The sequence below is a fragment of the Callorhinchus milii genome, unplaced genomic scaffold (assembly GCF_018977255.1).
Source record: "Callorhinchus milii isolate IMCB2004 unplaced genomic scaffold, IMCB_Cmil_1.0 Scaffold11, whole genome shotgun sequence".
Classification (NCBI taxonomy): domain Eukaryota; kingdom Metazoa; phylum Chordata; class Chondrichthyes; order Chimaeriformes; family Callorhinchidae; genus Callorhinchus; species Callorhinchus milii.
In genome coordinates, this window is record NW_024704752.1 from 1,307,907 (window position 1) to 1,322,260 (window position 14,354).

The 14,354-nt window shown below is 48.8% G+C and overlaps 1 protein-coding gene across 1 annotated transcript in view; it reads left to right on the top strand.

The window, feature by feature from the left end:
- The window catches only part of LOC103191204 (zonadhesin-like), a 57,575-nt gene extending 56,728 nt beyond the window's left edge, over positions 1-847 (top strand). The window contains exon 55 of the mRNA XM_042339209.1: positions 504-847. Coding sequence (XP_042195143.1) covers positions 504-600 — 97 coding nt within the window. The 3' untranslated portion in view covers positions 601-847. The remainder of the gene's footprint in view (positions 1-503) is intronic.
- The last annotated feature ends 13,507 nt before the right edge of the window (positions 848-14,354 follow it).

The following is a 14,354-nucleotide window of genomic DNA, read 5'->3' on the forward strand; positions in this document are numbered from 1 at the left end:
AAATAAAAAAAACTGTTACATGGGTGGGAGCTACATTCTTTCCTCCCCCACCCCAGTCTCTCCCGATTAACACCCGCCACAACTGGCCAACTCTGGTTTGGGAGTGAATCACAGGCTTCCTCTTCCAAACATAGGCTGAAAACATGGGATACATTTCTGCGTTTTAATACAGTGAAGGTGCTGCCAGCACTGGTAATACCTACGCATGCATTTATATCGCGCCCTTCATAATCATGTAGTGTCTTTACAGTTTTGAAGTACTGTTCAGTCTTTGTGTTTGAAAGTCATTAAGAGCAATACGGTGCGGGTGAAACGCATGCGGTTTTCCCCTGTCAGAGGCCACGCTTGTTTACGGTTTCCAATAAGGCGAATGAACAGCGCGTGAGGGGAAAAGTATTTCCGGTCAGGAATGCTACAGTAGAATTGATCTAATTTATTCTTCTGCACTGGTGTATCCCATTAGTACTGAATCTGAAACCCTTTTGTTTATTGTTGCCACTCAGGAGAAGGAAAAGTCTCACGATTGGAGCCGCTGCTCACCTCCACCCGACAGAGCCCATCTCGGTAACAAACCCAGTTTTCCAAGACTGGGAGCACTGATCTAAACTCCTCCAGGAATCATACGTCTGCTGATCACTTTTATCACATTTTTCTACAGCCACTCTGAACAACCTTTTCTTTTGTGGTTTAAATATGCAAATCTGTATTTTGGTTAAATGTCAATTTTTTTTTTCTTTTCATGCTTCATTCTTGACCGATTGTTTTGTTGTTGTTTTGTTGATTGTTTCTTTCAAAATGGTGCTGAATTTCTTTTGAGAAATGAATAAATGAAGACCCTTCAATTCTGGCTGCCGATTCTCCCCGATTGTCTTGGAGTCTCCGAGAATAAAAGATTAATGCAATACAAAATTACATTTGTAAAGCGCCTGGGAGGACCTGCCAAGGTGCCCAACAGTCACAGATCAGGACCTGAGCGGAGGGTGGTTGGGTTATTGGGATCAGGGAGGGCAGAGAGGGTAGGAAGATGGCCGAAGAGGAGGGTCTTGAGTGTACCTTGAAGGAGGCAAGGGAGGGAGTGAGACGAAGGGAATGTGGGATGGAGTTCCAGAGAGTGGGGGCAGAGAGGCTGAAGGATTAATCTCGACACCACTGGGCGACCAGACAGAACTTATAGGGAATTCTCAAAATGAATATCAAACGCTTAATCAGATTTATTCTGTTATCAGATTGTCATTAGTTTCATACCCACCCGAAAACTACAATCCAGCCGGGGTTTGAAATGTTGAGGGGCCGTGCATTCGCCCTCTTCTCAACCATCTTATTGATCCAACTGGTGCTGCCACTTACATTATCTGACTACCATAAAGTCAGTGCTGTCTCACCGTACAACAGCAACCAAACATAACCCCCAAAACAACAGAACCGTTTGATTTTCTTGTAGCTCCGCAGTGAATTTGTTTTGCAGTAACTCAGTCCTTAACTGCATCACATCATCATCACACATAGGAACAGGAGGAGGCCATTCTATTAGATCATGGCTGATCTGCACCTCAACTCCAATTACCTGCCCTTGCCCCATATCCCTCGATATCCTGACCTAATAAAAATCTATCCACCTCAGTCTTCAAAAATTTAATGGTTTCAGGTTTAATCCACAGCCTTTTGGAGGAAGAGAGGGCGACCTCCTATTTCCAACGCCTCATAATTCTCTGATTCCAACGGGTCCACTCAGATGGGCTCAGTCTGCGATGGCTGCAGATGTCAGTGACATCTATGAAGCTATGAGTCACAATATAGCCCAGTGTGTGCCTGTCACAATGCAGACAGCAGCGACTGTCACAATGCCTGCGACCAGCTCGCACCCCCCACCCAGCACAGCACAGCCACCCAGCTGTGCCACCCATGAGTGGTTCCTCGTCCGTAGAGCCACGGATTTGCTTAAAAGAGTTAAGAGGTTCTGGGAGCCCCCACCTCCGCCATCGCTTCACCATGGCTTCTGTCCACACGTCTGTATATTCCTGCTCGGCTACTTCGGCTGTGTTTTTCTTGCTGTGTTGACTTTCTACATTATGCCCAGGGTATGTAGAAGCACTTGGCCGAGCCAGGCACACCCCACCGCCTCTTCCACACCAATTTGCGAGTGAGTGGCTGCCTCCTTTGCTAACCAAAGTCCAACACCCACTTTGCAAAACTTGAGCGAGTCGTGTGTGTGTGTGTGTGTGTGTGTGTGTGGATAAAACCAGGATGCATTCAACCAACACATACATACACACAAAATCTAAATCTAAATGATCTCAGCCACTGCTGGGATTGAGAAATACTGTATGAGACTTTGCTGTGTTAGGACCGCAATTTGTGTGTTGTGGTTGTCAATTTCATTTACCCGATTCACCCAAGGGGTGAGGGAGAAATTTCTCCCTGGATCTAGATTTACTCTTATTTACTTAGCATTTCATAGCGTGCAGAATTTAGCAAATTGGTAATTCATTTTTTTACAATTTACATTTATTTAGCACTTTTCCAGTCAGGAGGACATCTCAGAATGCTTTTCAGAATTGACTGGACATGAGGGGGGGGGGGGGGGGGGTTGGTGGAGAGGCGTGCAGTAAGGTGACTGAAAGCGTGGTGCAAAGGTAAGTCTTGAGGCGAGCTTTAAAGGTGGGGAGAGGACGAGCTGTGAGGACTGTGCGATAGAGATCCAGAGAGCCCCCACCAGGCTGCCTCTGACTTGTGATTTCTCTGATTGCTGCCGGTTAAATTTCTCTTAAAAATACAACAACAACTTGCATTTATATAGCTCCCCTCTCACAGGGCAGTGTCCCAGAGCACTTGACAGTAGTGGAGCGCGACACCCAGTAGTAACTGTACCTATACACATGCAGTTTGTACACAACAATAACTCAACACGATTGAATATAATTGACTGGGATCTGTTTGTACAGATTTACAAGAAATTAACGGATGGAGCTCGACGTTACAGTACATCTGATCCAAGTAAGTCCCAGGGCACTCTTCACACAGGCCAGTACCATGTTAGTATTGGTTAGAGAAGAGAACATAATGCTGGGATTGTGGAATGTCCATCCCCAATCCTCTCCATCTATCACAACAACCTCTATAGTTGGCCAATAAAACAAATGTTTCTTGATTGAATATTTCTTCGTTTATGGCATAAACCTATGTTATTTTAGTTATTTCTAATGATTCTTTTGTCGGCCAACCAAAATTGTAGTGCAGTGGTACGACCACTCGCCTCGCAAGTGAGAGGACCCGGGTTTGATTCCGGAGTGAGGCAAAACCTTATCCAAGTTTCCTTACTCTACACGCCTCTGTTCATCTCGCAGTAAGTAGGAACAATTGGCAGTTAGTCAACTGGCAATCGTTTTCCAGGCGGAATAATTCCTCCAGAAAAAAAAATTTGTGGTCACTCAATCCACGATTATTTGTGGGCCACTTATGTACGCAATTGGCTGCCGTATTTCACCCACAAAATACATAAGACACTTACAATAAATTCTGTGAAGCACTTTCAGATATCTTTCAACGACGTGATATGGCAAATGCAAGGATTATTATTATTAAAAAAGCTAATACTTGGTGGAAGCATGTCATTTACATTGGTTTACCATTTATGGAGTTCAGACTATCCCTGCATTAATCTCCAGATTTTAGACCCTGTTGTGTGGGTAGAGGGAGCTGTAACTGGACTTGATATAATAATAATAATAATCCTTGCATTTGATATAGCGCTTTTCACGTCGGGAGGACGTCCCAAAGCGCTTCACAGAACATACTGCAAAGTGAATTGACTGTATATTTGTGGGCGAACGCGGCAGCCAATTGCGCACAGCAATGTCCCACAAACAGTCGTAGATTGAAAATGACCAATTAATTATTGTTTTTGGTTTTTGAAGGGATTATTATTAGGCTCTGTGTGGAGTAAGGAAACTTGCCCAAGGTTTCGCCCTCTGCCTGGAAATGAACTCAGGTCTCTCACTTGCAAAGGGAGTGCTCTAACCACTGAGCTACAGGACTCCACGTTGATGAACCTTGACCAGCTGGGAAGCAGCACAGTGACAGATATTCCATCACTCCTTTCACTAACCTGTCTATGACAGCTTTTCGCTAAAGATTTTTTTCCAAAGTAAATGAAGAACTGTCCTGATTGAGGAAGCTCCCATGTTATGAGGGAAATGCGTACAGGAAACATGGAAACAACATTTCCTCCCAGTACCCCTCGCTCTGACATCGCAAACCTGCTGAAATCTGGTGACCTCTACTGCACTGTGGGCTTGTGTTTGGTAGCACCATAGAGATTACAGTAAAAAAAGGCCATTTAGCCCTCATGTCTGTCCTGGTGCTCGCTCCCGACTGGAGCTCTCTACTCTAATTCCGTTAGGACAAATCCTCCCTCATGAAAATTAAATCCATACTCATGGAAAATTCACTCCGAACCAGTTACACAAACCAAATACACAGTTCTAAAGAGAAACATGGCTTTTTAAAAAAAATTCCAATTCAATAAAATCATCATTGTCCCTGCAGATAACAAACCCGGGACTTTCCTCTCTGCCATGCTGGAGCGCATATATCTAATGTCCAGGCGATGAAAAATATTAAAGCCTCTTCTTAAAGGTCCTAAATGATGCAAATCACTGAACTGTTTGAACAGATTTACCACAGCATCCCAAATTTGTTTTCCTCCCACAGTTTCAGCTTGTATTGTTCAACACCATCGATTTCATTCTTATTCTGACATTATGACAGTTATTTAATAATCATTCATCTTCCCCCACTCCCACCATCACTTACCACTGCTGCCCCAGGAGACGCTGCTTCTGCTATCACAGTTGTTTCCTGCTCAATAATATCAATGTCTGATGTTTCATCTATAAATCAGAAAACTTGTTAAAAGTGCAATTTGCAACAAAAAGAGATTTGTAATAATAATCCTTGCTTTTGATATAGCGACTTATCACGTCATTGATACGTCTCAGAGCACTTCACAGAATATACTGTAAAGTGAATTAACTGTACACTTTGTGGGCGAAACATGTAGATCCGAAGCAGCGTGACACAGAAACCGCTCTCACACTGACTTTACTTTCTTTCTCAGCCAACGAGAGGTTGCGTCCCTGTACCCAGCACTTACAGCAATGCTTGTGGGACACGGAAAACAGGGACTCGACCAAGGGCTGTGAAGAGATAAAGAGCCATCGCTCCTGCTCCCAGGAACCCATGCCAAACGCTTCACAGAGGAACAACAGACGCAAGAAAGCCACCCCTAGTGGACACTGTAAGAAACAGCGAGCACGCTACCTGGAGCCGGACGAGCACGAAATCCTCTCCCACTTGTACTGCAACTATGATCCCTGCAAGTTCACCAAGACGGAATGGACCATAAATTTACAGGGATATTCGCCTGAGGAGAAGAGGCAAAAGAGCCGCAGAAATTCCCGCGTGGGTTTCAGTTAGTTATCGGTGTCGTCGTGGTCGGAACAAAGCAGGAAGAGATTAAAGAGAAAAAAAAGTCTCCAAAATTCTGGATCTTTTTAAGAGAGAGAGAGCCCCCTTTCTCTCGCTCACTCGCAAGAGAGAGAGAGAAAGAGTGGGGTATTTTATTTGCTATAGATTCTGAAATTCAGGTCTCTGAGGATTGCACAAGGATTGGAATACGAACACACTTAAACAATTCAGACCATAACTTAGCTAAATAAGATATCATCTGGAAACTACCCAAAATAACTTTATTTCTACCTGATTGAAACATTAAATACCTTTGCACAACGTCTGTGTGTATTTTCTCCTGTCAAGATAATAATAATATAATAATAATAATCTTTGCATTTGATATAGCGCTTTTCACGTCGGGAGGACGTCCCAAAGCGCTTCACAGAACACACTGTAAAGTGAATTGACTGTATATTTGTGGGCGAACGCGGCAGCCAATTGCGCACAACAACGTCCCACAAACAGTCGTAGATTGAAAATGACCAATTTATTATTGTTTTGTTTTGGAGGGATTATTATTAGGCTCTGTGTGGAGTAAGGAAACTTGCCCAAGGTTTCGCCCTCTGCCTGGAATTGAACTCAGGTCTCTCACTTGCAAAGCGAGTTCTCTCACCACTGAACTACAGGACTCCAAGATAAATGGATTCCTTCAGTAGTACTAATAATACTTGTATTTGATAAAGCACCTTATCGTGTCATCAAGACGTCTAAAGTTGTTCACAGGATTTAATGCAAAGTGGAAAGTTTATGTATTTTGTGGGCGAAGCATGGAAGTAAATTTGTGCACAGTAATGTCCTACGAACAGCCATGAAGTGAATGACCAATTTTATTTGGGAGATTGTTGGCCAGCACAATGCAATCTCCACCGCAGCACTGCATTGGAGCATCATTTTTGGACGTGTGATATCAAATCTTGATTAAGGTTGAATTTCTGAGTAAACCTCTGCCCGTTTCAGGTGGAAATTAAAAATGGGGTCAACTCCCACATGTATGCGGGTGACACCTAATTCTATCTCTCTGCCTCCACCCTTGACTCTGGGACCACTGCTGTCCTGATGTCTGTCAGACATCAAGTCCTGGATGAGAACTAATTTTCTTCAGTTGAACGTCAACAAGACCTGCTTGGCGCCTCCTCACCTCAGGCACCCACAGCATCACTATCCGTGGTTCCACACTGTACCTTGCTATGCCAGTCCGGAACCTTGGTATCTTGTTTGACCTTCAATTATCCTTTCTACCCTACATCCATGCCATGACCCGCTCTGTCTTCCCCACCTCTGCAACATCACCCGGCTCCGCCACTGTCTCATCCCCCAGGCCGTCGAACCCTTCATTCACGCGTTCATCACATCTAGGCTTGACTACGCCGACTTCCTGCTTGTCTGTCTCCCCAACTCTTCCCTCCACAAACTGCAGATCATCCGAAACTCTGCAGCTGGTGTCCTCTCCCGCCCCAGGCTCTGTGATCCCATCACGCCCACCCTCGCCTGGCTCCACCGGATCCTCGGCCTCCAGAGGATAGAGTTCAAAATCCTCATCCTCACCTTCAAGGCCCTCCGTGGCCTTGCCCCCTCCTACTTACCTCAGTGACCTGCTAACCCCTTATCAACCTGTCCACTCTCACCACTCTGCAGGCTCTGGCCTGTTCCACCTCCCCTACCCGCCAGCCCCACCATCGGCGCTCAGGCTTTCAGCTTCTCCGCACCCACCCTTTGAGACTCCATCCCACATTCCCTTCACCTCGATCCCTCACTGGCTTCCTTCAAGGCACGTCTCAAGACCCTCCTCTTCAACCATGCCTTTGGCCACTCTCCTACCCTCCACCCTCCCTACCCCAATTCCCCCCCTCCCCAACTGTCCAGCGCTTTGGGACATCCCACCAACATTAAAGGCGCTGTGTAAATGCAATTCTGTATTGTATCTGGTGACACTATTGGAAAAGAAAGAGGAGTTTCCCCATCGATAAATGGATCATTCACCTAATGGCTGTTTGTGACACCTTGATGCAGGTTAAAAAGGCTGCCATGTTTTTCTACATAATCACTTTATTTTATAAATAATAATAATAATCCTTGCATTTTGTTAGTGTCGTTCAAGTCAAAAGGCTGCCTCTAACTCTTCATGGGATTTACTGTAAAGTGGAATATAAGGATTGAACTATGAGGCGAGACTAAGAAAGTTGGGCATATTCACACTGGAAAAGAGAAGATTGAGAGGCAACATGATTGCTGTCTTTAAAACTCTGAAGGGGCAAAATAATATAGATCATGACAGGTTGTTTCAACTTATCCTGAATAGTAGAACCAGAGGACACGGCCTGCGATTGAAGGGGATAAATTCAGAATCTATGCAAACACTATTTCAGTGAGCGACTGACTAGTGAACCTGTGGAACAGGCTCCCGAGGGAGACGGTTGAAGCAGTAAATGTTGATTCTTTCAAACAGATCGTTTTCTTTTAGGAAATAACATTATGGGATATATTACGTAGGGAGTTTGGGACATATGTGCATACCAGGAAGGTGGAAGGTGGACTAGATGGACCTTAGTCTTTTTTCGTCTAACATTTATGTTCTTATGGTAAGTGTAGTGACTGCATTTTGTAGGTGGACACGGCAGCCGATTTGCACACAGCAACATCTCGCGACAGCCATGAAGTGAGTGACCAGTTTTATCTGGGGGATTGTTGGCCTGGACATGGCTTGGGATGTGGGGGGTGTGGGGGGGAAAGGACTCTTTTCTCTTTTCCAATAAGATTTTATAACATGACATAAACCAGTCTGTTCCTCAGACACAGGGTGCCACAAAGTATGAGGATTCTGATTTCCACAGCAAAAAAAAAGCCTTAGTAATCAGTCATTTCACACTCCCTCTGGCTCCCAAAACTCTTCCTCTCCCATTTCCCACTCTTAAGATTCCCCTGGGATTCTCTCTCTCTCTCTCTCTCCCTCCCAGAGCTGGGCTGGAGTTTGGAAAAAGGCTGCATTTCTTTCTCTCTGGGATATCCTTTCCCTGGGGATTCCCTCTTCCTGGGGATTCCCTCTCTGGGGATTCCCTCTCCCTGGGGATTCCCTCTCTGGGGATTCCCTCTCTTTGGGGATTCCCTCTCCCTGGGGATTCCCTCTCTCTGGGGATTCCCACTCTTTGGGGATTCCCTCTCCCTGGGGATCCCCTCTCTTTGGGGATTCCCTCTCTCTGGGGATTCCCTATCTCTGGGGACTCCCTCTCCTTGGATTTTCCTGGAATTCCCTCCCTCCCCGGGATTCCCGCTGCACAGGACTCCCCGCCGCTCAGTCCCGGTTGGGGTTGTGGTTGTGGGTTGGGGTTGTGGTTGTGGGTTGGGGTTGTGGTTGTGGTTGTGGTTTTGGGTTGGGGTTGTGGTTGGCGGTTGGGGTTGTGGTTGGGGGTTTGGGTTGTGGTTGGGGGTTGGGGGTTTGGGAGTGGGGGTTGGGGGGTGGGGTTGGGGTTGGGTTGGAGGTGGGGTTGGGGTGGGGGTGGGGGGTTTGGGGTTGGGGGGTGGGGTTGGGGTTGGGGGTTAGTGGGTTTGGGGGTGGTGTTGGGGATTGGGGTGGGGGGTTGGGGTTGGGGTGAGTTTGGGGGTTGGGGGTTGGGGTGGAGTTGGGGGTTGGGGGTGGTGTTGGGGTTAGTGGGTTTGGGGGTTGGGGTGGGTTTGGGGTTGGGGGTTAGTGGGTTGGGGGTGGTGTTGGGGGGTGGTTTGGGGGTTGGGGTGGGTTGGGGGTTAGTGGGTTTGGGGTTGGGGGTTGGGTTTGGGGTTTGGGGGTTGGGGGGTGGGGTTGGGTTTGGGGGTTGGGGGTTGGGGTTAGTGGGTTGGGGTGTGTTTGGGGGTTGGGGGTTAGTGGGTTGGGGGTGGTGTTGGGGGTGGGTTTGGGGGTTGGGGTGGGTTTGGGGGTTAGTGGGTTGGGGTTGGGGGGTGGGGTTGGGGTGGGTTTGGGGGTTAGTGGGTTGGGGTTGGGGGGTGGGGTTGGGGTGGGTTTGGGGGTTGGGGGTTAGTGGGTTGGGGTGGTGTTGGGGGTTGGGGGTTGGGGTGGGTTTGGGGGTTAGTGGGGTTGGGGTTGGGGTGGGTTTGGGGGTTAGTGGGTTTGGGGTTAGTGGGGGTTGGGGTTGGGGTGGGTTTGGGGGTTAGTGGGTTTGGGGGTTGGGGTGGGGTTGGGGGGTTGGGGCGGGTTTGGGGGTTGGGGTTTAGTGGGTTGGGGGTGGGTTTGGGGGGGTTGTGGGTTGGGTGGTGGGGGTGGGTTGGGGGTTGGGGGTTAGTGGGTTGGGTGGTGGGGTTGGGGTTGGGGTGGGTTTGGGGGTTAGTGGGGTTGGGGGGTTGGTGTTGGGGGGTGGGGTTAGTGGGTTGGGGTGGGTTGGGGGTTGGGTTTGGGGGTTGGGGGTGGTGTTGGGGGGTGGGGTTGGGGGTTGGGGTGGGTTTGGGGGTTAGTGGGTTTGGGGGTTGGGGGTGGTGTTGGGGGGTGGGGTTGGGGGTTGGGGTGGGTTTGGGGGTTAGTGGGGTTGGGGGTTGGGGTTGGGGTGGGGGGGTGTGGGGTTGGGGGTTGGGGTGGGGTTAGTGGGTTGGGTGTTGGGGGTGGGGTTGGGGTGGGTTTGGGGGTTAGTGGGTTGGGTGGTGGGGGTGGGTTGGGGGTTAGTGGGTTGGGGGGTGGGGTTGGGGTGGGTTTGGGGGTTGGTGGGTTGGGGGTGGGGGTGACGCGGCGGCTGTCACAATGGGGGTGCGGGGTGGGGGTCTGTGAGGGGGGCGGTGTCACGGTGGCGGCGGCGGCTCAGACCGCACGTGGCTCCGGTCCCACCCGCGGCCCCGGGCAGTGGCGAGACAGGCGGCGGAGAGCCCCGGGAACCCGATGCATCTGTTTCATAAGGTCGAGGAGCCCGAACCGCCGGCGCCGTGTGACTGGGAAGGCGGAACCTTCTGCCAACACGTGGCTCTGTTTGTACTCTTCTACTTCTCCTGTGTTCTGCTCTTCATGGCCTCCTACAGCTCCTTCCTCCAGGTACCGGGGTGGGGGGCAATCCCCGGGGAGAGGGCATCCCCAGGGAGAGGGCATCCTCAGGGAGAGGGCAGCCCCAGGGAGAGGGCATCCTCAGGGAGAGGGTATCCTCAGGGAGAGGGCATCCCCAGGGAGAGGGCATCCTCAGGGAGAGGGTATCCTCAGGGAGAGGGCATCCCCAGGGAGAGGGCATCCCCAGGGAGAGGGCATCCTCAGGGAGAGGGCATCCCCAGGGAGAGGGCATCCCCAGGGAGAGGGCATCCTCAGGGAGAGGGCATCCCCAGGGAGAGGGCATCCCCAGGGAGAGGGCATCCCCAGGGAGAGGGCATCCTCAGGGAGAGGGCATCCCCAGGGAGAGGGCATCCCCAGGGAGAGGGCATCCCCAGGGAGAGGGCATCCTCAGGGAGAGGGCATCCCCAGGGAGAGGGTATCCCCAGGGAGAGGGCATCCTCAGGGAGAGGGCATCCCCAGGGAGAGGGCATCCTCAGGGAGAGGGCATCCCCAGGGAGAGGGCATCCTCAGGGAGAGGGCATCCCCAGGGAGAGGGTATCCCCAGGGAGAGGGCATCCTCAGGGAGAGGGCATCCTCAGGGAGAGGGTATCCTCAGGGAGAGGGCATCCTCAGGGAGAGGGCATCCCCAGGGAGAGGGCATCCTCCGGGAGAGGGTATCCCCGGGGAGAGGGCATCCCCGGGGAGAGGGCATCCCCAGGGAGAGGGCATCCTCAGGGAGAGGGCATCCCCAGGGAGAGGGTATCCCCAGGGAGAGGGCATCCCCAGGGAGAGGGCATCCCCAGGGAGAGGGCATCCCCAGGGAGAGGGCATCCTCCGGGAGAGGGCATCCCCAGGGAGAGGGTATCCCCAGGGAGAGGGTCCCAGGGAGAGGGCAGCCCCGGGGAGAGGGCAGCCCCGGGGAGAGGGCAGCCCCAGGGAGAGATAAATAAATAACGGTAACAAGCGTTGCATTTGACACAGCGCCTCCTCACGTCGTCGAGACGTCTCAAAGCGCTTTGCAGGATACATAGCAAAGTGCAGTGGCTGTTTATTTTGGGGGCGAAACGCGGCAGCCAATTGCGCACAGCAGCGTCCCACAAACAGTCACTGGATTGAGTGACCAATTTATTATTATTTTTTGGGAGGGATTTTTCCCCCCGGAAATGCGATCTGCCAATCGACTAACAACCGGGTTCCTATTTCCTGTCGGGTAAACAGAGCTGAGTGGAGTGTGGAAACTTGCCCAACGTTTCGCTCTGCCCGGGAACCTCAGGGGGCAAAAGAGGATCTTTCATTACATAAGTTACACAAACCCGAGTTGGTTTGTAGAACAAGATTTCTTCCCGTAGAAGATCGACTGATCACGGGATGAGAAGTCCTCAGCGCAAAACCAGCCGCCCTCAACAAGTCTCGAGTTCGGTTGGATTCTGTTCCCCAAACGGAGCGGTAGATACTGTATGGGGAAACGCAATTAATATTAATCCCATGAAAACGCCACTTAATGAAAGAGTTGATGAGGTTGAAGTTTGTGAGGGTAAAGTACAGAAAGATGGCAGAATATGAAACACTGGGATAATTTTCCATTTGTGGTGACTCTTCCCGTCTTATTTGCGTTTATACTGTGCATCATTCACTTCCGTTCTGATCATCTTGTAAGGCGCTTCAGGACGTTTATTCGAGAGGCGATATATACTAACGCAAGTTATTCTGATATATACATTTGGGAACGTTCATAAATTGGGCTGAGATGTTTTGGCAATGAACAAAATTGTAAAAAAATTGGTAAGTATAATATGATAAATGTAACACTAAATTATACATTTAAGTATCATTACTCATTTATAAGTGCACAGGGACTAATTTGAGAAACATACCAGTGCAGTGAATGCATTATATGACGGCCAGTAGGGTAGTGGTTAGAGCACTCGCCTCGCAAGCGAGAGGATTTGGGTTAGATTCCCGGCCGGGCAAAACATTGGGCAAGTTTCCTTACTCCACGCGCCTCTGTTTACCAGCAGTAAGAAGGAACCCGGTTGTTAGTTGATCAGCGGATCCCTTTTCCGGAGTATAATAATCCCTTCAAAAATTTTTTAAAAATAATTTGGTCACTCAATCCACGATTGTTTGTGGGACGCTGATGTGCGCAATTGGCTGTCGCGTTTCGCCCACAAAATATACAGTCAATTCACTTTACGGTATATTTTGTCAAGCGCTTTGAGACGCCTTGAAGACGTGATAAGGCACTGTATCAAATGCAAGGATTATTATTATATGGATACACAGAGTAGAATAAAGCATCTTACCATTCCTGTGCTGTTTGGATCGTGGGAATGTCACCTGCAATCACACACACATATAACACGCGTGTGTGTTTGTACATCCTTTACCTTTTGGAGTCAAACAAATAAAAAACTTCCCGCTTGAAACTTTGACCTGCGGTTGATTGATCAACAACAACAGCAACTTGTGTTTACACGGTGCCCTTCACACAAGATAGCATCAGAGAGCACTTAGCAGTGGTGGCGCCTGATGCCAAGATGGGGAGAGAGGGTTCACCAGTCAGTAATATAATTCTTGTATTTTTGACGAGGATATTTCATAAGAAGATAACATTCCCCTCATAAGCTGAAAAAGTGACTGCGGATAGTTTTTGGAGAGAGCGGATTCTATCTCCCTCTGTATCTTCTGCTGCTTCCTGTTTGTAGCATACACTCGAAATTCCACCCAGCCTTAGCCTTAGAAGCGCTTACAATTCAAGATGGCAGAGAGTTGTGGTAAAGCATTAATTCCTGTCTGTATTTGGAAATTGGCATCTTTTTAACAACTGCAGAATATCAGCTTTGAAAACAAAGCTTTCCGCTTCAAAGCCGGTCTCAAGACCTTTCTCTTTGACCGAGCCTTCAGCTCCCCTCTCGACTCTCTACCCCCTCCTCGCTCCCTCCCTTCCCTCCCCTCACACTGACGAGTTCCCCCCTGCTCGGCTCCCGACCCAACTGTCCAGCGCCTTGGGACGTCCTCCCGACATGAGGGAGGACGTCCCAAGGTGCTCTAAGACGCTTTTTAAGGCGCTCTATAAATGAAATGTTGTTGTTGTTCATTCTCCACCATCTTAAATTTTAAGAAAATGTTTTTTTTAACAATTTCACCCATAAAATAGACAGTGAATTCACTTTACAGTATATTCTGTGAAGTGCTTTGAGACGTTTCAACAACATGATAGACGCTATATCAAATTATTATTATTGACAGACTGACCAGGTGCAATTTCAAATCCCAAATCAGCACTTTTAAAAGAGCCGTCACAGACACAATGGGACGAATGGCCTCCTTCTGTGCTGTATAATTCTATGATTCTATGAATCACTGAATATTAGAAGGTGTTTTGAATTGGATGGTGAGAAGTAACATTGACTTAATTTCTTTGGTACAGATTTACAATGGTATACTGGCCTTGGCTGAGTATTTCAGAAAACCCATAGTGCAGGGTAAGTAGCTTGGATGCTTTGCGTTTTTACAGGAAGGAATAAAACTTTTTCAAATTAAATATTGGAATTTAATCTCAAGTCTTCAGTTTGAGCTGCCAGTCTAGGCTGACTCTCCAGCACGAGTCTGGAGTCCTGCAGCACAGTGGTTAGGGAGAGGACCTGGGTTCAATTCCCAGTCAGGGTGAAACGTTGGAAAAGTTTCCTTACTCCACACACCTCTGTTTACCAGCAGTAAGTAGGAACCCGGTTGTTAGTCGATTGGTGGATCGCTTTCTGGGGGTAATAATCTCTTCATAAAAAAAATTGGTCACTCAATCCATGACTGTTTGTGGGTCGTTGCTGTGCGCAATTAGCTGCCGCGTTTC